General features: G+C 26.1%; 1 protein-coding gene across 6 annotated transcripts in view; it reads right to left on the reverse strand.

The window, feature by feature from the left end:
• The window catches only part of LOC111677591 (insulin-like growth factor 2 mRNA-binding protein 1), a 104,297-nt gene that overhangs the window by 17,201 nt on the left and 64,976 nt on the right, over window positions 1–22,120 (reverse strand). Inside the window, exons 1-2 of one of the 6 annotated variants that reach the window (XM_046945739.1) lie at window positions 11,072–11,526; window positions 4,682–5,064 (exon numbers count right to left, since the gene is read on the reverse strand). The exons of 3 other annotated variants lie outside the window; for them this stretch is intronic. In XM_046945739.1, the coding sequence (XP_046801695.1) occupies window positions 4,682–4,701 (20 nt within the window). In that variant the 5' untranslated portion in view covers window positions 4,702–5,064; window positions 11,072–11,526. Of the gene's footprint in view, window positions 1–4,681; window positions 5,065–11,058; window positions 11,527–22,120 lie in introns of those variants that run through there. 2 more of the 6 variants (XM_046945738.1, XM_046945740.1) reach the window with 2 other exon arrangements.

The following is a 22,120-nucleotide window of genomic DNA, read 5'->3' on the forward strand; positions in this document are numbered from 1 at the left end:
CAGCTGTATAAATTGACTTTATAAATGACTTTGAAATAAAAATACAAATATTTAGTTAAAATACAAGCTAATTTTACAAATAAATATTTAATGCAGGTTTTACTTTAATTGAATTTTTTAATAAACTATTAAAAGAAATCTACTACGTCATTTAAATAAAAATAATAACATAACTTTATATTTATTTTTTTATATGTTTACCTTAAAAATATTGTTCGCTTATTGTTTATATAATTTTTTTAAATATTATTATTATTTTCTTGTTTAATCCAGTGTTTGTTTTAAAGAATAGTTGTTTTTAGTAAAAAAAAAGTGATAAATAGGAAGTTAATAGTATTCTTATCTACAACTTACCTTATTCCTCTGTTTGTCCTCCAATTTTCGTCGTTTTTCAAGTAATTTGAGTTTTCTGGCTTCATCTTTGGCAAATTCTCCTAAATCTTTGGTATAACGGCCATACATCTATATAAAAAATTATTGAAAACAATTTATTAATAAATTTGTAATTAGAAATTATTAGAAAAACTAAATAGTTTTCTTTAGAAACTATTGTCTATTATTAGAAAAATTATTAAAATTTCTGTTGAAAAGAAATTACTTTAGAATTTTTATTTTATAAATCGAAAGTAATAAATTTCTTGTTTTATGAGTTTCCAATATGAACAATAATAAAAAGAAAATCTTTTAATAATTTATTGATAATATAGAAAACGTAAAACCCAGAAAAATGTTTAAATAAGAATTTAAATAAATATTTAAAACTACAAAGGAAAAGCACAGCTTTCTAAAAAAGTGTGGCATCCTAAAACTGTGATGCCAAACTTGCTGTTCTTTGCGCTATGCTGCAATGTTGTTCTTTAAATGCTTTTAGTTTTTACATATTAAACTTCTTTAAATCGGGCAAATCAATCTTAAGTTATATTAAAATAAGTGCAACCATCGCTTTATAATAAATAGATATTAAATTGATTTAATAAATCTATCTCAATATTTTGCTCATCAATATATCGGGTTAATGAACATTTAAATCACATACATTTTTGTTTTTTGCAAACAAAACTTACTCATTCTCTAAACTCGAACATAAAATATCCCAATTGCTTTTTTCCAATTTACTTCTGTTGCCATCAGCATCAAATAGGAACTGAGCAATATTTGTGTTTATGAATTTCTTATAAATATTCTATATATGTATATGTATAAAGACAGCAGACGTCATTAAATGACATTGAAAAAGATTTTAATTTAAAAATAATTTTGCACATAAACAAACGGAAAATCCACCAAATCTTAATTAGTGTCGTTGAATTCTTTTCGAAAACTAGAACATTTGCTGGGTTATGTCCAGACGTTTAGTTTTATTCTTGACTAATTTTGAATGGCTATAAATTACTAGTAATTTATTTCTATTTAATAATGCTAATACAATAGTTTGATTAGTTTAAAATTACAAGTATAAATCATTTTATAGTTTTGTTCTCATTTTTAAAAATTTAGTTAAAAAGATGATATAATAAAGTTTTTTTGTTAATTCGTAAAAAAAATCATTAAATATTTAGTTTTATCGCTCTAATTTGTGAAAATTGTCCACTGTCATATGAGGGGAAGTCATAAACCGATAGATAGATAGATAGATAGATAGATAGATAGATAGATAGATAGATAGATAGATAGATAGATAGATAGATAGACAGATAGATAGATAGATAAATAGATAAATAGATAAATAGATAAAAATAGGTAGTATATAGTCTGCTCTATCATCCAGTTTATAGTCTAGTCTATAGTCTAGTCTATAGTCTAGTCTATAGTCTAGTCTATAGTCTAGTCTATAGTCTAGTCTATAGTCTAGTCTATAGTCTAGTCTATAGTCTAGTCTATAGTCTAGTCTATAGTCTAGTCTATAGTCTAGTCTATAGTCTAGTCTATAGTCTAGTCTATAGTCTAGTCTATAGTCTAGTCTATAGTCTAGTCTATAGTCTAGTCTATAGTCTAGTCTATAGTCTAGTCTATAGTCTAGTCTATAGTCTAGTCTATAGTCTAGTCTTTAGTTGAGTCTATAATCTAGGCTATAGTTTAGTCTATAGTCTAGTCTAAAATCTAGGCTTAAGTCTAATCTCTCTCTTGCTAAAGTTTACAAACACCTATTAAGATTAAAAAACTCATATAAGACAAAAAAATATTTTATTAAAATTTTAAAAATTTTTTAAAAATCTATAATTCAGCATATTTTAAACAAAAAACTGAAAATTAACAACAAATGGTTTCAAGTTTCTGCATAAAAATATTAAACAAATTCTAAATAAAACTAAAAACAAACAATTGTTTTGTCTATTGCACGTCTTAGACTAAAAGCTAGACGAAAATTGAAACCATTTTGAAGAAAATAAAATAAAAAGACATAAAAAACGAAAACATGTTTTTATTAACACATTTAAGCCTTTAAGTATTTTACAGTTAAAACTCACAAAACGGCCTTAAATTTTCAAATGCCAGAATAAAAATCCCAACTTTTTTAAGAATTGTTTTAAAAATTGTTTAAATTCTCTAAAAGTTTTGTAAAACTAAGAACTTTTTATTACAAAAAGTGTTTTTGCCTAAAAAGTTGAACTAGTACTAAGTGTCGCCGCCGTCAGCTTAATGTTTTAAAAACTTTATTGTTTTTCTCGCCTAATCAGCAAGAAAAAAATACTGGTTTTTAGGGGGGGAAACTTGCTAACCAAGCAATTGTTGTAGGCTTAAGAAAAAAACTAGGTTAAAACAACAACAACAATAAAAACAAGCAAATATAACAACAACTATAAACAAAACTTAATATTTGTAAAACAAAAATTAAAGAAAATTTAAAGAAATATTTAACAAAAGAAGAAGAATTTAAACCTTCTTTAGGTAATATTTTCCCGGTTTATGGGAAAAAATTTAAAGGGAAATTTTTGAAAAAATCTTTTTTAATATTGTTGTGTTAAATTTACAAAAAATATTATGATTTTGAGTAAAAATTTACATTTGGGGATTTTGGGTATTTTGAGTTTATTTTTGGGAATTTGTTAGTTTTTAAAAAATGTTTAAGAAATTAACATTATTTTTTTTAATTTATTGCAATTTTTTAAGAAAAATTTTAATTTTGAGTTAAAATTTGCTTTTGGGGATTTTGGGTATTTTGAAAAATCTTTTGGGAATTCATTTTTTAAAGATTTTTCATTAAAACTGTTTTAACATAATGGTTTTCTTTATAAAATCTTTAATTTTAATGTTTTAAGGCAAAAATTTAGCAATTGGGGATTTTGGGTATTTTGAAAATTTTTAAGGGGAAGTTATAATTTTTTAGTTTTTTTTTTTTTAAGAAAAATGCAATTTTCCATTATTATTCTTTGTTAATAAAACTTTAAACAATTTTTTAAGCTAAAATTAGTTTTTGGGTATTTTGGATATTTTTGATAAGTTTTTGGGAATTTAAATTTTTCATAAGGGGATTACATTTTTGCATTAAATAATAACATTTTTAACGTTTTTGTGTTATAATTTGAAAAATAACTCGTTTTGAAGGGAACAATTTTAAGTGGGGATTTTTGAAAAGTTTTTGGGAATTTAAAATTTTTGCATTTTTATATAAAATTTGTAATTAGCTGAATATTAACAAAAAATTACTGTTTTATTTTTAAAATTTCCCGGGAAAAAGTGTTATGTGTGGATTTTTTTTCTTAAAATTTTTATGGGGATTGTTAAAAACTTTTTGGGAATTCAAAAATTTTTGCTTAATTTTATTATAATTTTTGTTTTAAGAGTTAAATTGTTGAAATTTTCAAGTTTAAAACCATTTTTAAGCAAAATTTCCAAAGTGGGGATTTTTGAAAAGTTTTTGGGAATTTAAAATTTTTGCATTTTTATATAAAATTTGTAATTAGCTAGTTATTAACAACAAAAATTACTATTTTATTTTTAAAATTTCCCGGGAAAAGTATAATTTGCGGATTTTTCTTTAATTTTAAGGGGGATTTTTAAAAACTTTTTGGGACTTCAAAAATTTTTTGCTTAATTTTATTAAAACGTTTGTTTTAAATGTAAATTTGTTGAAATTTTCAAGTTTAAAGTCATTTTAAGGCAAAATTTCCAAAGTGGGGATTTTTGAAAAGTTTTTGGGAATTTAAAATTTTTGTGGATTTTAATAAAATTTTAAGTTTTCTTTACATTTCATGAAAAAATACATGATTTTTAGTAAAATTTGTGTTTGAAAATGGGAATTTTTAGGAAAATTTAAAGATTTTTTTAAAAAAGTTTAAAAAAAACTTTAAAAATTTTGCAAAAATCTTTAAAAATTTTAAATTTTTTCTTTTAAATTTTGTTTGTGTTTTTATTTTATTTTGTTTATTATTGTCTTTATTTCTTACTTTCAATTATGAAATCACTATTTTGCTGATTAATGAAAAAAATAACAATATTTTTGTATTTTCCCAGAAATTGTTGATAAAAATAACATACACACTCATACACACACAAACACTAAACAAAATTTAATGTTTTCGACAATTAAGGAAATATTTTTCTAATTGTTTTGAAAAAAAAGTCAAGAATTTATGGCAAAAATTATAATAAATATTATAAAAAAAAGAGCGAGACCCAGAGAGAGAAAATTTTAAGAGTGTAAGAGATGAAATTGTTGAAATTTACATAAAAAACTCACCGTTGTTGATAACGTGCCATTTTGTTGTTTGTTGTTTAATAATTAATTACAATTTTTTTTTACAAAAATGTTACAACAAAAGAGTGTTTTTTTAACTCTTTAAAAAAATGTTTATTTTTTAGTTTTCTTTTTACACTTTTTTACTAAATTATTATAAAATTTAACAATATTTACACTTTTTGCTTTTGTTAAAACGAAAGAAATTTGGCACTTTTCTCTTAAGTTTGTCTATAAAACTGTTAGTTCTCTTAAAACTGTTTTAAACAGCATAAACACAATTTATTTTGTATTTGTTTTTTACTCTTTTAGATCTTATTTTTGATTTTGTTTGCTCTTTTAATGTTGTTTACAATATCGAGAGTGAGAGAATGCTCTTTTCTAGGCTGTTTTATGAGAAAGAGTAATTTGTATAAATTTCATTGAATTGTTGTAATTTATCAATATTTTATTGGTTATATTAAGGGGATTCACAGTAAATCTTAAGAAATTTAAAGAAATTTTCCTAATTTTTGCAAATTTTTTAAATTTTAACGAAACTTTATTTTCCTAACGAAAGCTTTTTTAGTAAAACTGTGTTTCATATTCCTTTAATACTATTCGTGTGAAACTAAAATTAAGAAAATGTTTAAAATTTTGTGTATTTTTAAAATTTAACGAAACCTTATTTTCTTAAAGGAAAGATTTAGAAAAATTGTTTTATGATAAACGTTTTCCAATCACAAAATAAAACCGAAATCTTGAAATAATTTTCATTTTTAGTCAATTCGAAAACTTAACGAAGCTTCTTTTTGCTTAACGAAAGGTTTTATGAAAATTTTGTTAACATATTTATAAATCTTACAGTTAATGCTATACAAATCGGGAAAAAAAATTTCATTTTTAGCCCATTAAAAAACTTAACGAAACTTTATTTTGCTTAACGAAAAATTTTACAAAGAAAATTTTTGTACAATCTTGTTTATTATTTTCCATAGTTCACAATTTCAGATAAGTGTTCCATTTTTAGCCATTTAAAAAACTTAACGAAACTTTATTTTGCTTAACGAAAAGTTTTAGAAAAAAAATTTTTCTACAATCTTGATTATTATTTGCCATAGTTCACAATTCAAGAAAAAATTTCCATTTTAAGCCATTTAAAAAACTTAACGAAACTTTATTCTGCTTAAAGAAAAGTTTTAGCAAAAAATTTTGTCTATATTCTTCTTTATTATATGCCATAGTTCACAGTTCCAGAAAAGTTTTCCATTTTTAGCCAATTAAAAAACTTAACGAAACTTGATTTTCTTAACGAAAAGCTTTAGAAAGAAAATTTATGCAAATTCTTTACGACCACATCTTAATATATAAGAATCAGAAAAAGATTTGTAATTTAAAGCTTTTAAAAGACTTAACGAAACTTTATGTACTTAACAAAAACTTTTAGAAAGAAATTTTTCGTATATTCCTTATGAACACAACCTAATCTCTAAGAATCAAGAAAAATTTCCCTTATTGTTGCATTTAAAAAACTTAACGAAACTTTATTTTCCTAACGAAAAGTTTTAGAAAGAAACTTTAGGCATATTCTTTACGACCACATCTTAAACTCTAAGAATGAAGGGAATTTTCCCTTTTTGTTGCATTTAAAAAACTTAACGAAAGTTTATTTTCTTAACAAAAAGTTTTAGAAAGAAAATTTAGGCATATTCTTCTTGACCAAATCTTAATCTATAAGAATCAAGAAAGAGTTTTTTTCGAAAATGTGTTTTAAGGATTTTGTTCATATTTTTTTTAAGATATTAAAAATCAACATTTTTGTTGTAAAAAACACTTAATAGTTATTTCCATAACTTTTTTCAAATTCAAGTTGTAGTTTTGTCGAATAAGTAGAAAATACTTAAAAATTTCGTTTAATAATTGAATTTCTTTTCATATTTTTTTCTCTTTTTATAAAGTTTAATAGAGTTTAACGGTTTTTTAAAGCAAATAGAGAGATTTTAAACTAGATCCTGTTAGTTTTTAAATTAACTCTTAATTTGCACTTTCTTTTCTTAGTTGCAGGTTGTAGTTACTTTTTCATTTTTTTTAAACTGAAAATTACATTAATTTTATTTTACTTTTTTAAATGATTTTCAAATTTACTTAATTTTGGTAATAAAAGTATTTTTTGTTAAAATTTAAGAGATTTTTGTTATTGTTCTCTTTTTTCAGTTAAACTTTTGCTTTATAATTTTGCCATTTTCATTTATTACAAGAGCATGAAAAAACTAATTTCTAAATAATTTTATTAAAATAATTAACACATTGACTAATAAAAAAAAATTGTAATAGAAAGTGTTGAGTTGTAAAAAAGGGTATTTAATTATGTTTATCTATTTAAAAGAGCATAGCAATTATTGTAACAAGTAATAGAGAAGAAAATGAAGAAAAAAACGCTAAATTGATTAACACGATAGTAAAAAATGTAAAGAAAAAAAATAGCAATAACAACAACGACCAGCACTTAATAATATTAAAATGTGAAAATAATACAAAAAAATAACAAAACTAGGTCATTTAAAACAAACTTAGACAGGGGTAAACAACTTAGGGAAACAGTTTGTTTTTTTGCAAAGCACAAACATACATACATACCTACGTATGAACATTTGTAGCTACTACTAAAAAACACAACAGTGCAAACTAAATACTAAAGTAAAAGCAGAGAAAATAAATACAATAATGACAATTAAAGACAAAAAAAAGAAACACACACACACAATATGCCTATTGCAAAAAAAGTACAGGTTTGTGTGTTTATATAGTTGTTTTCAACTTAGCGAAAAGAAAGTAAATAACACAGCAAAGGGTGTGAGTGCGAGTCACGGAGTAAGAGATAGAGAGAGAGTCACATTATAAAGAGAGAGTGTAAAAGAAAAAAAACCTTAATAAAAGACAAACATTTTATATTTTAAAGAAAAATTTGAAACTTTTTGTTATTTTTTTAATAAAAATGGTATAAATTAATAATTTATTTAACAATAATAACAACAAAAAAAGTATTTAATAAAAAATTTAATAAATACTATTAAAATAACAACAAAATCTTTAACTAAAATGGCGTTTTTAGTAAACAAACAAAATAAAGTGTTTTAAAAGCAAATTTTTTAAGAAAATTAAACAAAATTTGGGGAAAATTTAACAAAATTTGTGAAAATTTTTAGGAAATGTTAGAAATTTTCTATTTTCCGATATATTTTCTAAAAAAATATTAAATTTTATTTAAAAAAAATCCTTTAAAAATACTATAAACATCAAAGGGAGGGCAGTCAAGAGCAGCTGTTTATAGAAATTTCTGTCAATAGCCAACGTATGGAAAGGAAAACATCACATACTATTTGCATTGGAAAAGCAAGTTTACACTAGATGTTTTACACAAGGTTTCCAACAAGTTTTTGAAATAAATATAAAAAAAAAATGTTTAATTTTGGTTAAAAAGTGTGATTTTTGTGAAAAGAACAAAGTAAAGTGATTTATTTGCATAAAATTCAAAGAAAATTAAACAAAATGCGGAAAATTTACAAGAAAACCTTTATTTTTCTGTTCTCCAACATCCTGCCCAAAAAAATCTTTAACTTTATGTAAAGAAAAGTAACAAAAATCTATAAAATCCTAAGGAGCAACCAGCGTCAGCCTTACAGGCAAAATTTTGTTTATAAAATCTATCCGGAAAGGAAAATTTGAGTTCCATTTACACCGTGAAAGTCTGCAGAAGATTATTTATGCTTTTACTACGATTTCCAACAAGTTTATGAGAGAAATTCCTTTAAATTTCAATTTACTTTAAAGAGGACAGTCAGCAGCAGCTGTTTCATTAACAATTTGTCTGGAAAAACCTTCATTAAAGAAAAAATCATCTTTAATTTAGTTCGGGAAGGTTTGCAAAAGATTCCTGTTGCTTTCACAATGATTCACTACCACATTCGAGTAAACAAGTAAGTACATAAACAAACTAAACTTAAATTTTTTTTCCAAATTTTAAAGAAATTTGTGCAAAATTTATAAAATTTATAAAAATTTATGGAATAAAATCTTATTTTAATAGAAATTCCTAAAGTTTACAACAAATTCTGTAAAAGTCAACATCCGTTGATTATACAAAGTTATGTGAATAGAAATCAAGGAGAAAGTAAAGATCATATACGATTTAGATAAGGAAAGTTCTAGGTTTCCGTTTCGGGTAAAAATAAACATTGAGTATGTCCGGCTAATGGTTTTCAAGTTGTCAAAGTCAATCAAAAGCATTTCAATAAATCCTAACATGTTTGGTTTGCAAATTGGGATAATCACAGATCTACAGATTCTCTTTATAAGAGATATACTTCTAACTTCTTCTCTAGAAAGTGTAGAGAGACAATGTCAACTTCCTGCTGTCTACATGTAAATGCTCAATACGGGACAGTTTGCACAAACATGCATAATCTAGATGCTGCAAGAGAACTAGCTCAGAATGGCAACGTTATTAAGATTTTGAGAGTCCTGCTTAGGAATCTAACTTTAGTAATAACTCCTCACCGAACCCTTATGAGTTTCATGTTAGATGATTGCATCTTTCCAGTAAAGACTTCTGCAGAAACTGTCAAGAGTAACATATTCCTCTCTATTCCAGTCATTGCTTTGCGATAACGGAATATAGGCTATATTTGAGGGATTTATCCCGGTTAAACATTTCCTTTATAACAATGATCATTTTGCCAAAACTACGAACACAACAAGTCTTTTTAAGTATTCCAATAGCACAGCTAATGAACTTAGTTGTAGTATGAAGTGGTCACTGGCATTTTTTTGGACTTAATGCTAGAGAAAAGATTGAATCTTTCTAGTAAAGACTTTGCAAAAGCTGTCAAGAGTAACATATTCCTCTCTCTTCCAGTCATTGCTTAGCGATAATGGAAAATAGGCTTTATTTAAGGGATTTATCCCGGTTAAACATTTCCTTAATGACAATGATCATTTTGCCCAAACTACGAACACAACAAGTCTTTTTAAGTCTTCCAAGAGCTTGTTCGAAGTATGAACTGTTTTCAGGCCTTTTTTGGACTTCATGCTAGAGAATATGTCACTTTCTCTATTAACTTAAGGCAGTAGGTTAGTGGTTAGTGTTCTAGTCTGGTAGACCGGAGGTGGTGTGTTCGGAGCGCACAACAGGCCCGTTAGAAGCCTAGGTGTATTTCTTCGGATTTGATGTGTATACATCCTCCTTTCAAACTAACTAACTAAGGCATTTATCCAAGGTGATCAACCCACAAGTTTAAATCATCATAATAAACCTTATTAAAACTTCCGGGAGCACAGCTACGCAATGTCATTATTGTCTTTTTGGAATGCTACAACTAGAGAAGATTAATGAAGTTGTCCTGATGAAAAGGATAAAAGTCACTTTCCGTATAAACCTTACTTCTTTATTCGTGCAACAAATTTTGTTTAATATGACAGCAAACTTTCCTCTTTACACATAACACAAAGTCAGCAAGATGATGATGGAGCCAAGTTTGTCTCCTCAAAGTTGTAAACACTAGGACAAGCTGCTCCATTAACTAAAGTTTATTTTAGATTATTTTCTTTAAAAATTTGATTATTTTCTGGAATTTCTTCCAATTTTCTTAAAAACTCCTGACATTCTAAGAATTTCCTACAAAATTTTGACAGTTTTACTTAAAACAACAACAACAAAACCACTTGTTGTGTTCTGTTCTTTCTTTTGCAGCAAAAGAAAATGAAATTTGCGTAGTTTTATTTATCTTCTTCTCCTAAACCCTAAACACTCTTCTCTTTTAACTTTCTTTGACTTTAAAATATTTTGTTTTAAAGATTAACTTTGATTTTGATAGATTTCTGTGTTCATGGATTCCCCCGAGATATAACCAATTTATATTATTATTAAATATTATTACAAAACAGCAACAACACCAACAACAATATATAGTAATAAAAAACAACAAATCAAATAAAATAAACGAAGACTAAAGACGCCACCACTCCACCGAAAAAAAAAACACAACACACAACAACACTTTTCCTCTTCTACTTATAATTTGTATAAATGTATGTAGTAAATTGAACAAACAACAACAACAAAACCTAAACACTAAGATGAGTGTGTGTGTTGGTTGGTGTTGTAGTTGAGCGCCAAATGAAAGAGCAAGCAAGACGAACCGAACAAAAAGTAACAACAACAAAACAAACACTACAATGGAAAAATAACGATTGCAAGTTAGAGTTGTTGTTATTTGGTTTGTTTTATTGATGGTGTTGTTGTTGTTGTTGCTGTTAGCAAATTTAGCAAAGAAATTGTTGTTATTACTATTGTTGTTGCTGTTGTTGTAGTTTTAGCTTTAGTTTTGTGTTTTGTTAATTACTTTAAATGCGCACAATGTTTAATAGTTATTGTTGTTGTAAATGTTGTTGTTTTTGTTGTTTTTATATTAATAATTTAATTTTTTATATTCAATATTGGCCGCCCGTAGGTTTCTTTTACTCATTAACGGTAAAATTGTTTTATATTTCAATTTTTTTCTTTTCACTCTCTTTTTCTTTTCAAATTTTTATTAAATTCTTCTGCCCGCAGTTTGCTTTTTTTATAATAAAATACTTTTTTTATAAAAAATTTAACAAAAAATAACTTTTTTCTTATTTTCTTTCACTTTCTTTTACTTCTTTTTTTTAAGAAAACTGTAGTTAATATTGTAGTTGTGGGAGTGTGGTTTTGTTGAAAAAAAAACAAAACTACTTTTTTTTATTAATATTTATTTAATTTTTCTTATATATTTTTTTTTTGCTAAAATTTTATGTTAATTTTTTGTCTGTTTTTATATTTCTTTTTGCTTTAAAACGGTTTTACGCTCAGAAAAAAAAAACAACCGCAAAACGTGACGTACTAATCTAAACTAAATTGTAGATTTTTACTCTTTAACTAAGTTACCCATACTTGCTCTTTCTCTCTTCTTGTGATTACACACTGAGCTGCAGTAGCAGAGAGTTTAAAAAATGTTACTGCTGCGGCAGAGCTCAATAACAGAATAACAAAAACAACAACCATATACACCGGTTTGTGTCATTATACCGGATAGTAGGCAGAGCTAATTGAGCGTTTTTTTTTTTGTTAAAAGCTCTTAAATGGTAAAAATGTGGTAAAATCGTAATAAATGTAATATTTTAACTAAAAAAAGTGACATTACACCATCAGGAGCATGATTAGGTTGTGATTCAAAACAACAAAAGTTTAAATACAAAGACAATAAGTCGTCTCCTTTGGGACCATAATTGGTTACGTAACTGATCATATACATCATTAGGAAAACATGTATCTCTATGGATAAACGAATAGAACGGGCAAATGTTAATACCAAAGAGATCATTAAACTAGTGTGTATGTCCTATTGTGATCAATCTGGACAAATGTTAATACCAAAGATATCATTAAACTAGTAAATGAATGTACTTCCCATAGTGATCAATCCAAAATCGGTCAAAGCAGGACTCATCGAAAAGAATGCCCAAGGTATGTCTTTTCTTTCTGATTAATGCAATTAATCTCCTATCATGCTCATCTACTAATAATAACTGACCTGTCTGAACAGCTGTCAGAGGCTTAAACATTTCACGTTAATAGTCCAGTAATAAATGGTTTTTGGTATAAACCACAGGACTTCCTTGAAGAAGCTAACTGAAACTTTACTGACAAACAGTTTAGATATCAGAAAACTTCTATTAATAAGAGATTTCCTTCATTAACTATGTATTCTATAGATTGATTCAAAGAATAGTCAACCAACCAGTCCATAGTATAATCTATAAAATACTTGTTTAACTAGCCTATAAACGTGTTAATAGATACATCCATAGAATGCCTCATAAACTAGTGCTTAAAGTCATCAATGGGCTAAGTGAAAATCACATTCTAGTCCAAAGATTGTACTACAGACTGTAGTGTGGAAACTCATCAAAGATATAGATTTAGGCAATACTAGGTGCCAATACCGCTATGTTGCAAGATACCGCTCAAATGTTGTTCTTGGGGGGTCGCCAACCGTTCATTAGCAGACAGTTTCCTGCCGCAGAAAACAAGTAGAAGTTGTGGCACAATTAAGATCGGAACGGACCAAATACTGTTCTGCATATAGCAAGGGTCCTCATGACACCTCCAACATATTCAGTAGTCCAATTCTTAGACCTGGACATTGATGTAGAACCCCTTATCAACAACATCAATTAGTTGCCAGTTTTTATTGTATGGATTTCAGATACATTTTCTCAGAGATTAAGGGATTAATTAGGTAGGTAAATATTGAAGCAAAAAGCTGATTATCTACTTATAGCAAGCAAATACTGAGTAGCAATGTCTGTGGTTCGGGATGACAGGTTTATTACTTCTGTTCTAGTTATGTTCTAGTTTTGTTCTACTTCTGTACTACTTCTGTTCTAGTTCTGCTCAAGTTCTGTTCTAGTTCTGTAATAGTTCTGTTCTAGTTCGGTTCTAGTTTTGTTCTAGTTCTGTTCTAGTTCTAAATTTGTTCTAGTTCTGTTCTAGTTCTGTTCTTGTTCTGTTCTAGTTCTGTTCTTGTTCTGTTCTGTTCTAGTTCTGTTCTAGTTCTGTTCTAGTTCTGTTCTAGTTCTGTTCTAGTTCTGTTCTAGTTCTGTTCTAGTTCTGTTCTAGTTCTGTTCTAGTTCTCTTCTGGTTCTGTTCTAGTTCTGTTCTAGTTCTGTTCTAGTTCTGTTCTAGTTCTGTTCTAGTTCTGTTCTAGTTCTGTTCTAGTTCTGTTCTAATTCTGTCCTAGTTTTGTTCTAGTTCTGTTCTAGTCCTGTTCTAGTCCTGTTCTAGTTCTGTTCTAGTTCTGTTCTAGTTTTGCTCTAGTTCTGTTCTAGTTCTGTTCTAGTTCTGTTTTTGTTCTATTTTAGTTCTGTTTTAGTTCAGTTCTAGTTCTGTTCTAGTTCTGTTCTACTTTTGTTCTACTTCTGTTCTAGTTCTGTTCTAGTTCTGTTCTAGTTCTGTTCTAGTTCTGTTCTAGTTCTGTTCTAGTACTGTTCTAGTTGTGTTTTAGTTGTGTTCTAGTTGTGTTCTAGTAGTCTTCTAGTTCTGTTCTAGTTCTGTTCTAGTTCTGTTCTAGTTCTGTTCTAGTTCTGTTCTAGTTCTGTTCTAGTTCTGTTCTAGTTCTGTTCTAGTTCTGTTCTAGTTCTGTTCTAGTTCTGTTCTAGTTCTGTTCTGTTCTAGTTCTGTTCTAGTTCTGTTCTAGTTCTGTTCTAGTTCTGTTCTAGTTCTGTTCTAGTTCTGCTCTAGTTCTGTTCTAGTTCTGTTCTAGTTCTGTTCTAGTTCTGTTCTAGTTCTGTTCTAGTTCTGTTCTAGTTCTGTTCTAGTTCTGTTGTAGTTCTGTTCTAGTTCTGTTCTAGTTCTGTTCTAGTTCTGTTCTAGTTCTGTTCTAGTTCTGTTCTAGTTCTGTTCTAGTTCTGTTCTAGTTCTGTTCTAGTTCTGTTCTAGTTCTGTTCTAGTTCTGTTCTAGTTCTGTTCTAGTTCTGTTCTAGTTCTGTTCTAGTTCTGTTGTAGTTCTGTTCTAGTTCTGTTCTAGTTCTGTTCTAGTTCTGTTCTAGTTCTGTTCTAGTTCTGTTCTAGTTCTGTTCTAGTTCTGTTCTAGTTCTGTTCTAGTTCTGTTCTAGTTCTGTTCTAGTTCTGTTCTAGTTCTGTTTTAGTTCTGTTCTAGTTCTATTCTAGTTTTGCTCTTCGCTTTCATTAAGCGTTTTTCTCTAAGTTGTTGAACTTGTCAACACTTTTCCAACACTTTGATACCGAAGTATTGTTGTTATTTGTATAATATTAGTCGTTGGTGTATATTTGTTATTGTTGTTTTTAGTATGTGTGTTTTGTTTTTGCACAATTTTCATATAAAAACCTCTTTAAGAGTTTAAGAGTAGTTTTCTACTCATACTCTCGCTATTGTTGTTTTGTAACAATATTTTAATATGAGAAAAAATGGCAACAACAACCAGAGTTAAACGTAAGTAAGTAAGTAAATACTTAATAATAAAGATGCCAGATGGAAGAAAATTAAAAAAAAATATGAAAAATTTATTGAAATTGAAATATTATTGTTATTGTTGGTAGAATATTGTTAATGTGAAAAATTATCAGTCTTATGCAAAAAAAAACCTTATTATGACCTTAAAGTGTACATTAGTTAACAACGACTTTTAGCTTAATAATCCATTATTAAAAAAGTATATGCAAAAACAGTATTTTAACTAAAATACATTTTAATGTTTTTTTATATTTGATGCTGGCAACACCATTATTTTATTCTGTCAATATTTTCATAATGTTGTATATGAACGATTATTAGTTCATTTGGTATTCGTGTCTAATATTATTTTTTTATGCTTTTATATAAAATAATTGTATTTAATAACATAAAAATGGGGTTGTATTTGTTTATTTAATAAAAACAACGTATAAATCAAATAAAACAACTAATGTAATAGCAAAATTATATTTTGATTAAAGAAAGTAATCGAGTAACGTTTTCTTTAAATTTGCATTGATATTTTACACATCACTAAACTATTTTATAAACAAAATTTATGTTTTTGGCAAAAAGAAAAGAAAAAATATGGAGACAATTAAATTGAGTGTATCCATATTGTTTTTTATTTATTTATTTTTTTTATAATTTATTTAAAAAATTAACACAACAATATTTTTCACAAAACGTCAACAGTTATAAATTGTAATACAATAATGACATTTTACTTTAATATAGGTTTAAAGTACGGTTGAACCATTATTAACTTTCGTATATTTAACAATGGTTTACTACAGGTATTTTAAGCTAATTATCGTTTTTGGATATACTTTTATCGAATTTAGCTTAACAACGGTTAGTAAGCATGTTGTAAGTTTTTTTGCATAAGACTGTATGTGTTTGGCAAAAAGAAAATCGCCTAATTACTTTCGACTTAAGCTGGCAACTCTTTATTTGTGGGTCGGTTATTGCGACAGAGTATTGTGAATGTTTGAAAAGAGTGTTTATTTAAACACCCTCTTTTAAATGAAAAATATTAGCAGAGTATGTAATTGTTGTTGTTGTTTTTGTTGCTAATAAAAACACACATTTTTCATGTTTATATTCAAAATGATTTCTTATTGGTTAGATAATGTTGTGTTTTCTGTCTATATTATATTAATTTTAATCAGTTTTTTGTTTTTCTATTCTGTTGTCTACATCGGGTAATAAAATCGTATTGTTTTAAAAATAGCAAAAATTGTGATGTTGGCGTTTTTTTTTGTATGTTTTTTGTACGAAAGTGAAAGAAGGGTTGAGCAAAAGAGTGTGAAAGAGAGTGCTGGAGGAGGGGGAGGGTGAGAGATTAAATAGAAACTATCACTGCTTCAAATCAAAGAGTTTTTGTAGCTATTTTATGAATGATTATGTTAGTGATCTTAATTTTTTTTTTTTGGTTTTCACTACATAGTAGAGGTACGAGTCATTTTAATATTAAAGTTCTTTGAACTTTATGAATAAAAAAAGTCATGTGATAGATAGATTATGAATCAGAGAAAATACCAAAATAAAAATAGGCCTAAAATAGAAAAAGTGTTGTTGAAGTAAAATGTCAAAGAAAATTTTACTTTTCAAAATTTTCGGTGATAAAATAACTTGTGATATTTTATAGAATTTTTTTTTAAACAAACTTTAATGATAAAAATTTGCAAAATTTAGGAATTTTTCTTAATGTTCGAAAATTCGAACTTATTTTCGAAATTTTCAAATTGGTGTCAAATTGTAGCTTTAGGTCCATAGAATACATAACCAATAAAATTTTTAAAAAATTTTCTTAATTTCTCAAGTTTTTCTACTTTCGAACATAGAATTTTTAGAATTTCGAAAAAATTTTCACTTTTTCTATTTCAATTTTGTCTAAAAATAACATAAAACAACTTTTGTTATAAAAATTTGCAAAATTTTAGAATTTTTCTTAGTGTTCGAAAATTCGAACTTAATTTCGAAATTCCAAAATTGGTGTTAAATTGTAGCTAAAGGTCTATAGAATACAAAACCACTAAAATTTTTCTAAAATTTCCTTAATTTCCCCAGTTTTTTGATTTTCGAACATAGAAGTTTTGAAATTTCGAAAAAAATTCCATCATTTTCATCATCACTTTTGCTTTGAATTAACATAAAATTACTTTTATTATGAACTGTGATGAAAAATAAGCATTTTTCTTAATGTTCGAAAATTCGAACTTAATTTCGAAATTCTCAAATTGTTGTCAAATTGTAGCTAGAGGGCTATAGAATGCATAACCAATAAAATTTTTCTAAAATTTCCTTAATTTCCCCAGTTTTTTGATTTTCGAACATAGAATTTTTGGAATATCGGAAAAAATTTTATCATTTTCATCATCACTTTTGCTTTGAATTAACATAAAATCACTTTTATTATGAAATATGATGAAAATTAAGCATTTTTCTTAATGTTCGAAAATTCGAACTTAATTTCGAAAATCTAAATTTGTTCGCAAAATGTTGTTGTAGGCCTCTATAATACAAATATTATAAACGTATTTTGTTATAACAAGAATTTCTCTTGATTTTGCTTTATTCGAACTTAGAATTTTTGTTCGAAAACCAGAAATGTTTGAAAATGTTGTTTAACGGTATGTTGTAATAATTTCATTTTGTTCTTATTGATACTAATCTTAATGTTTATTTGGTATTTCCTGTATTTTTTGTCTTTTTTGTAATTTTTGACATGGTCGCTGTTTACCGACAATGTGTGTGGCTGTTGTTGCAGCAGCAGCATGTATTATTGTGGTATTATTTACTAAGGTTCCATAAAACATCAGCTTAAGCGCGAAATTACAACATTTTGCATATTTTGTTTGTTGTTGTTCTTGTTGCTGGTTGTTAGTGTGGCACAAATATAATTTTTTGCAAATTTTTTTTCAGTTTTTAGTTTTTGTTCTTTAGTTTTTCATATAACTGGCTTTTTACACACAAACACTTGAACATTGCATTGAAAGAAAAAAAAAGGTACAATAAAAAAACAAACAAGTATAAAGTGTGTCATGGTGCGTCATGTGGCAATTGCACATTTAAACAACAAGTTGTAAGAAATATGAATGCAACAAAATAACAAAAATTATGTTTGCAATAGTAAAGAAAAAGCGTTAAGAATTTGAAGGTTTTTCAATGGAAAACAAAAGTAGAAGAGTTCTACGTGTTTGAAAATCAAGAAAAGTTTGAGAACAAATTTGGATTTTCGTAATTAAGTTCGAATTTTCGAACATTAAGATAAATTTTTAATTTTAAAATTTTTCATAATAAAAGTAGTTTTATGTAAATTTTAAGCAAAAATGATGATAAATACAAGAAATTTTTTTCGAAATTCTCAAAATTCTATGTTCGAAAGACGTAAAACTGTTGAATTAAAGAAAATTTTAGAAAAATTTTATTGTTTTATTAATCTACAGTTAAAAAGCTAAAATTTGAGACCAAATTTGCAATTTCGAAATTAAGTTCGAATTTTCGAAATTAACTACGAATTTTCGAACATTAAGAAAAATGTTTAATTTTTACAATTTTTCATAATAAAAGTAGTATTATGTTAATTTCAAGCAAAAATTATGATAAAAATAAGAATTTTTTTTCGAAATTCCCCAAATTCTATGTTCGAAAATGGAAAAACCGGAGAATTTAAAGAAATTTTAGAAAAATTTTATTGTTTTAATAATCTATAGTTAAAAAGCTAAAATTTGAGACCAAATTTGCAATTTCGAAATTAAGTTCGAATTTTCGAAATTTAAGTTCGAATTTTCGAACATTAAGAAAAATGCTTAATTTTCATAATTTTTCATAATAAAAGTTAATTTATGTTATTTTCAAACAAAAATGAAATCAAAAACACGAAATTTTTTCGAAATTCTCAAAATTCTATGTTCGAAAATGGAATAACCGGAGAATTTAAAGAAATTTTAGAAAAATTTTATTGTTTTAATAATCTACAGTTAAAAAGCTAAAATTTGAGACCAAATTTACGATTTCGAAATTAAGTTCGAATTTTCGAAATTCCAAAAACTTGAGAAATTAAGAAAATTTTTATAAAACTTTTATTGTTTATGTATGCTATAGCTCTCAAGCTTTAATTTGAGCTCTATATTGGATGTTCGAAATTATGTTCGAATTTTCGAACATTAAGAAAAATTGTAGAATTTTACTTTTTTTTCATAAGAAAAGTGATTTTTAGTTAAAAATTAAGAAAATTTCTATTAAAATCACTTTAAAAAAATTTATTTTTAATAAAATTTTTTTTTTCAAATTTTTTAAAATATTTTTAAATTTTATTTTAATTTTATTTTCAAAATTTTTATAATTTTTTTTTTTTAATTTTCTTGTCTATTAGTTGTTTTTGTAATTTTGTTCTTTAAAAATTTTCCCACACTTTTTGTTGAAAAACCAAAAATATCTTTATCATTCTTAAGCTGTGATTTCAAAGCTTTAACATAAAGCCTAAGTGAGAGTGTTTTGTTTTTTAACTTTAAGCTCTTCAAGTTTACTACCTGTTTTGGTTTTTTTTCTTCAATCAATTGTTGTTGTTGTTGGCGTTTGTCTTGTTTTCGTTTATGGCATCCTTTATCAATTTCTATACAAAGAAATAAAAAACGCGGGCGTTAAAACAGCAGCTTTTATTATAAATGTTGTTTTTTTTTCCACTACTTCCCTTTTTATCATAATCTTTTTTGCTTGTTTGTAAATAACAACACAACAACAACAAAATTGTGCCAAAAAAAAACAAATATGGAACAAATTCTTTTTTTCTACTGTCCCTCTATCCCCATTCTTTCTAACACAAACTTCTAAGTTTTTGGATAAAATTCCTCTTAAAGAAATCTCTTGTATGTTGTTGCTATGTTAATAACATTTAGCTGCTGCTGGTAGTAGTAAATACAAGAGTTGCCAGATTGTCTAGAATGGGGAAATAATGACCAAACATCTGTTTTAGTAACAGAAAATCTTCTCTGTAACTTCTATTCACTCAATTTGTCTCTATTCTACTCTCATTTCTAATCTCTAATCCCTAATCCTTTAAATCCCACTTTTCCCCTTAATCTGGCAATACCCTTAATAAAAACAGCTTACAATTGTTGTTGTTGTTGTTTTATACACATATGTAGGTAAATGAAGCTCTCCTACACAACACACAAATAATCTTTTCTTAAATGTTTCTTATATCTCCAGCCTTCGTCTTCTTTTTTAGTTTTTATACTTGAATTTCTAAATTCATTCTCGAAAATATAAAAACAATAAACGAACCAACACATACGAAACACACACGAAAACAACAACAACAACAACAATTAAAATTTCATTCAAATTTTTCTTCAGTTGTGATTTTGGTTTGAAACAAGTTTTGTTAAGAGTTGAACCAAAAAAAACATACAACAACAAAATTTTGCTCAATTGTAAAACTGCAACAACAATAACAACAACAATTAAGCTGGAATTATTAGAGTTAGATATTTAGCGGAATTGGGTTTTTGTAGGTTTTTGAAAATTCTTGTCAATATTTTGTGAGAGTTTTTCTTTTTGGTTGAAAGAAAACCCGTAAAAGAAACGATTAATCGATTAAACAAGTAAAACATGATGACAAAAATAAAACATTGAATGAGTTATCCAAAAATTTTTAAACGAATAACCGATTAATCGAATAATCTAAAAACCGAATAATCGATTAATCGACTAACCGATTAATTAGGAAACCGGTTGCTTATTTCTTCACAGATTTCATTGTAATTCATTAGATATGGCAATTTTTAATATAAAATCTTGAAAAAATTAGATTTTAACATATTTCGAAACGATTATTCGAATAACCGATTAATCGTAAAACCGGTTACTTAAACAAATTTTTACAGATTTCATTGTTTTTTCATTTAACATTATAGCTTGCAACATTAAATCTTAAGAGCATTTGAGTTTTACATAATTTGAACCGATTATTCGGGTAAACGATTAATCGTAAAACCGGTTATCTAAACAAATTTTCACAGATTTTATTGTTAAGCATTAAATATTATAATTAAATCTTCAAAAAAAAAATTATTTTTACGTAATTTAAACCGATTATTCGAATAACCGATTCTTCGTAAAACCGGTTACTTAACTAAGTTCCTCAAATTTCATTGTTTTTTTATTAAATATGATAATTTTCAATATTAAATCTTAATTAATTTGATTTTTACATAATTTTGAACCGATTATTCGGTTAACCGATTATATGTAAAACCGGTTACTTAACCAATTTTTTCACAAATTTCATTGTTATTCCTTAAATATGACAATTTACAAAAGAAATCTTTAAGAAATTTTGATTTTTAACAATTTGTAAGCGATTATTCGATTAACCGATTAATCGTAAAACCGGTTACTTTACTATTTTTTCTAGATTTCATTGCTATTCTTTAAAAATGATAATTTCCAAAAGTAATTCTTAAGGAATTTGAACCGATTATTCGATTAACCGATTAATCGTAAAACCGGTTACTTATACAAAATTTCACAGATTTCATTGTTTTTCATTTAATATTACAATTTGCAACATGAAATCTTAAGAACTTTTAATTTTTACGTAATTTGAACCGATTATTCGATTAACCGATTAATAGTAAAACCGGTTCTTCAAGAAAAATTTTTAGATTTCATTGTTATTCCTTAAATATGATAATTTTCAAAAGAAATCTTTAAGAAATTTTGATTTTTAACAATTTGGAAACGATTATTCGGATAACCGATTAATCGTAAAACCGGTTACTTAACTAATTTCCACACATTTCATTGTTTTTCATTAAATTTTATAATTTTCAACATTAAATCTTTATAAAAAATGATTTTTACATATTTTGTAACGATTATTCGATTAACCGATTAATCGTAAAACCGGTTTTTAACCATTTTTTCTTGATCTCATTGTTATTCTTTAAATATGACCATTTTCCAAAGAAATCTTTATGAAATTTTTGATTTTTAATAATTTGGAACCGATTATTCGGATAACCGGTTAAATGAAAACCGGTTACTTTACTAATTTTTACAGATTTCATCGTTTTTCATTTAATGTTATAATTTTCAACATTACATCTTAATAAATTTTGATTTTTACATCATTTTGAACCGATTATTGGAATAACCGATTAATCGTAAAACCGGTTACTTAACCAATTTTTTCTAGATTTCATTGTTATTCCTTAATTATGATAATTTTCAAAAGAAATTTTTAAGAAATTTTCATTTTTACCTAATTTGAACCGATTATTCGTATAACCGGTTAAACAAAAAACCGGTTACCTAACTAATTTTCAGAGATTTCATTGTTTTTCATTTAATTTTATAATTTTCAACATTAAATCTTTAGAAAAAAAATATTTTTTACATA

Source organism: Lucilia cuprina, chromosome 3 (assembly GCF_022045245.1).
Source record: "Lucilia cuprina isolate Lc7/37 chromosome 3, ASM2204524v1, whole genome shotgun sequence".
In the NCBI taxonomy this organism is placed as follows: Eukaryota; Metazoa; Arthropoda; class Insecta; order Diptera; family Calliphoridae; genus Lucilia; species Lucilia cuprina.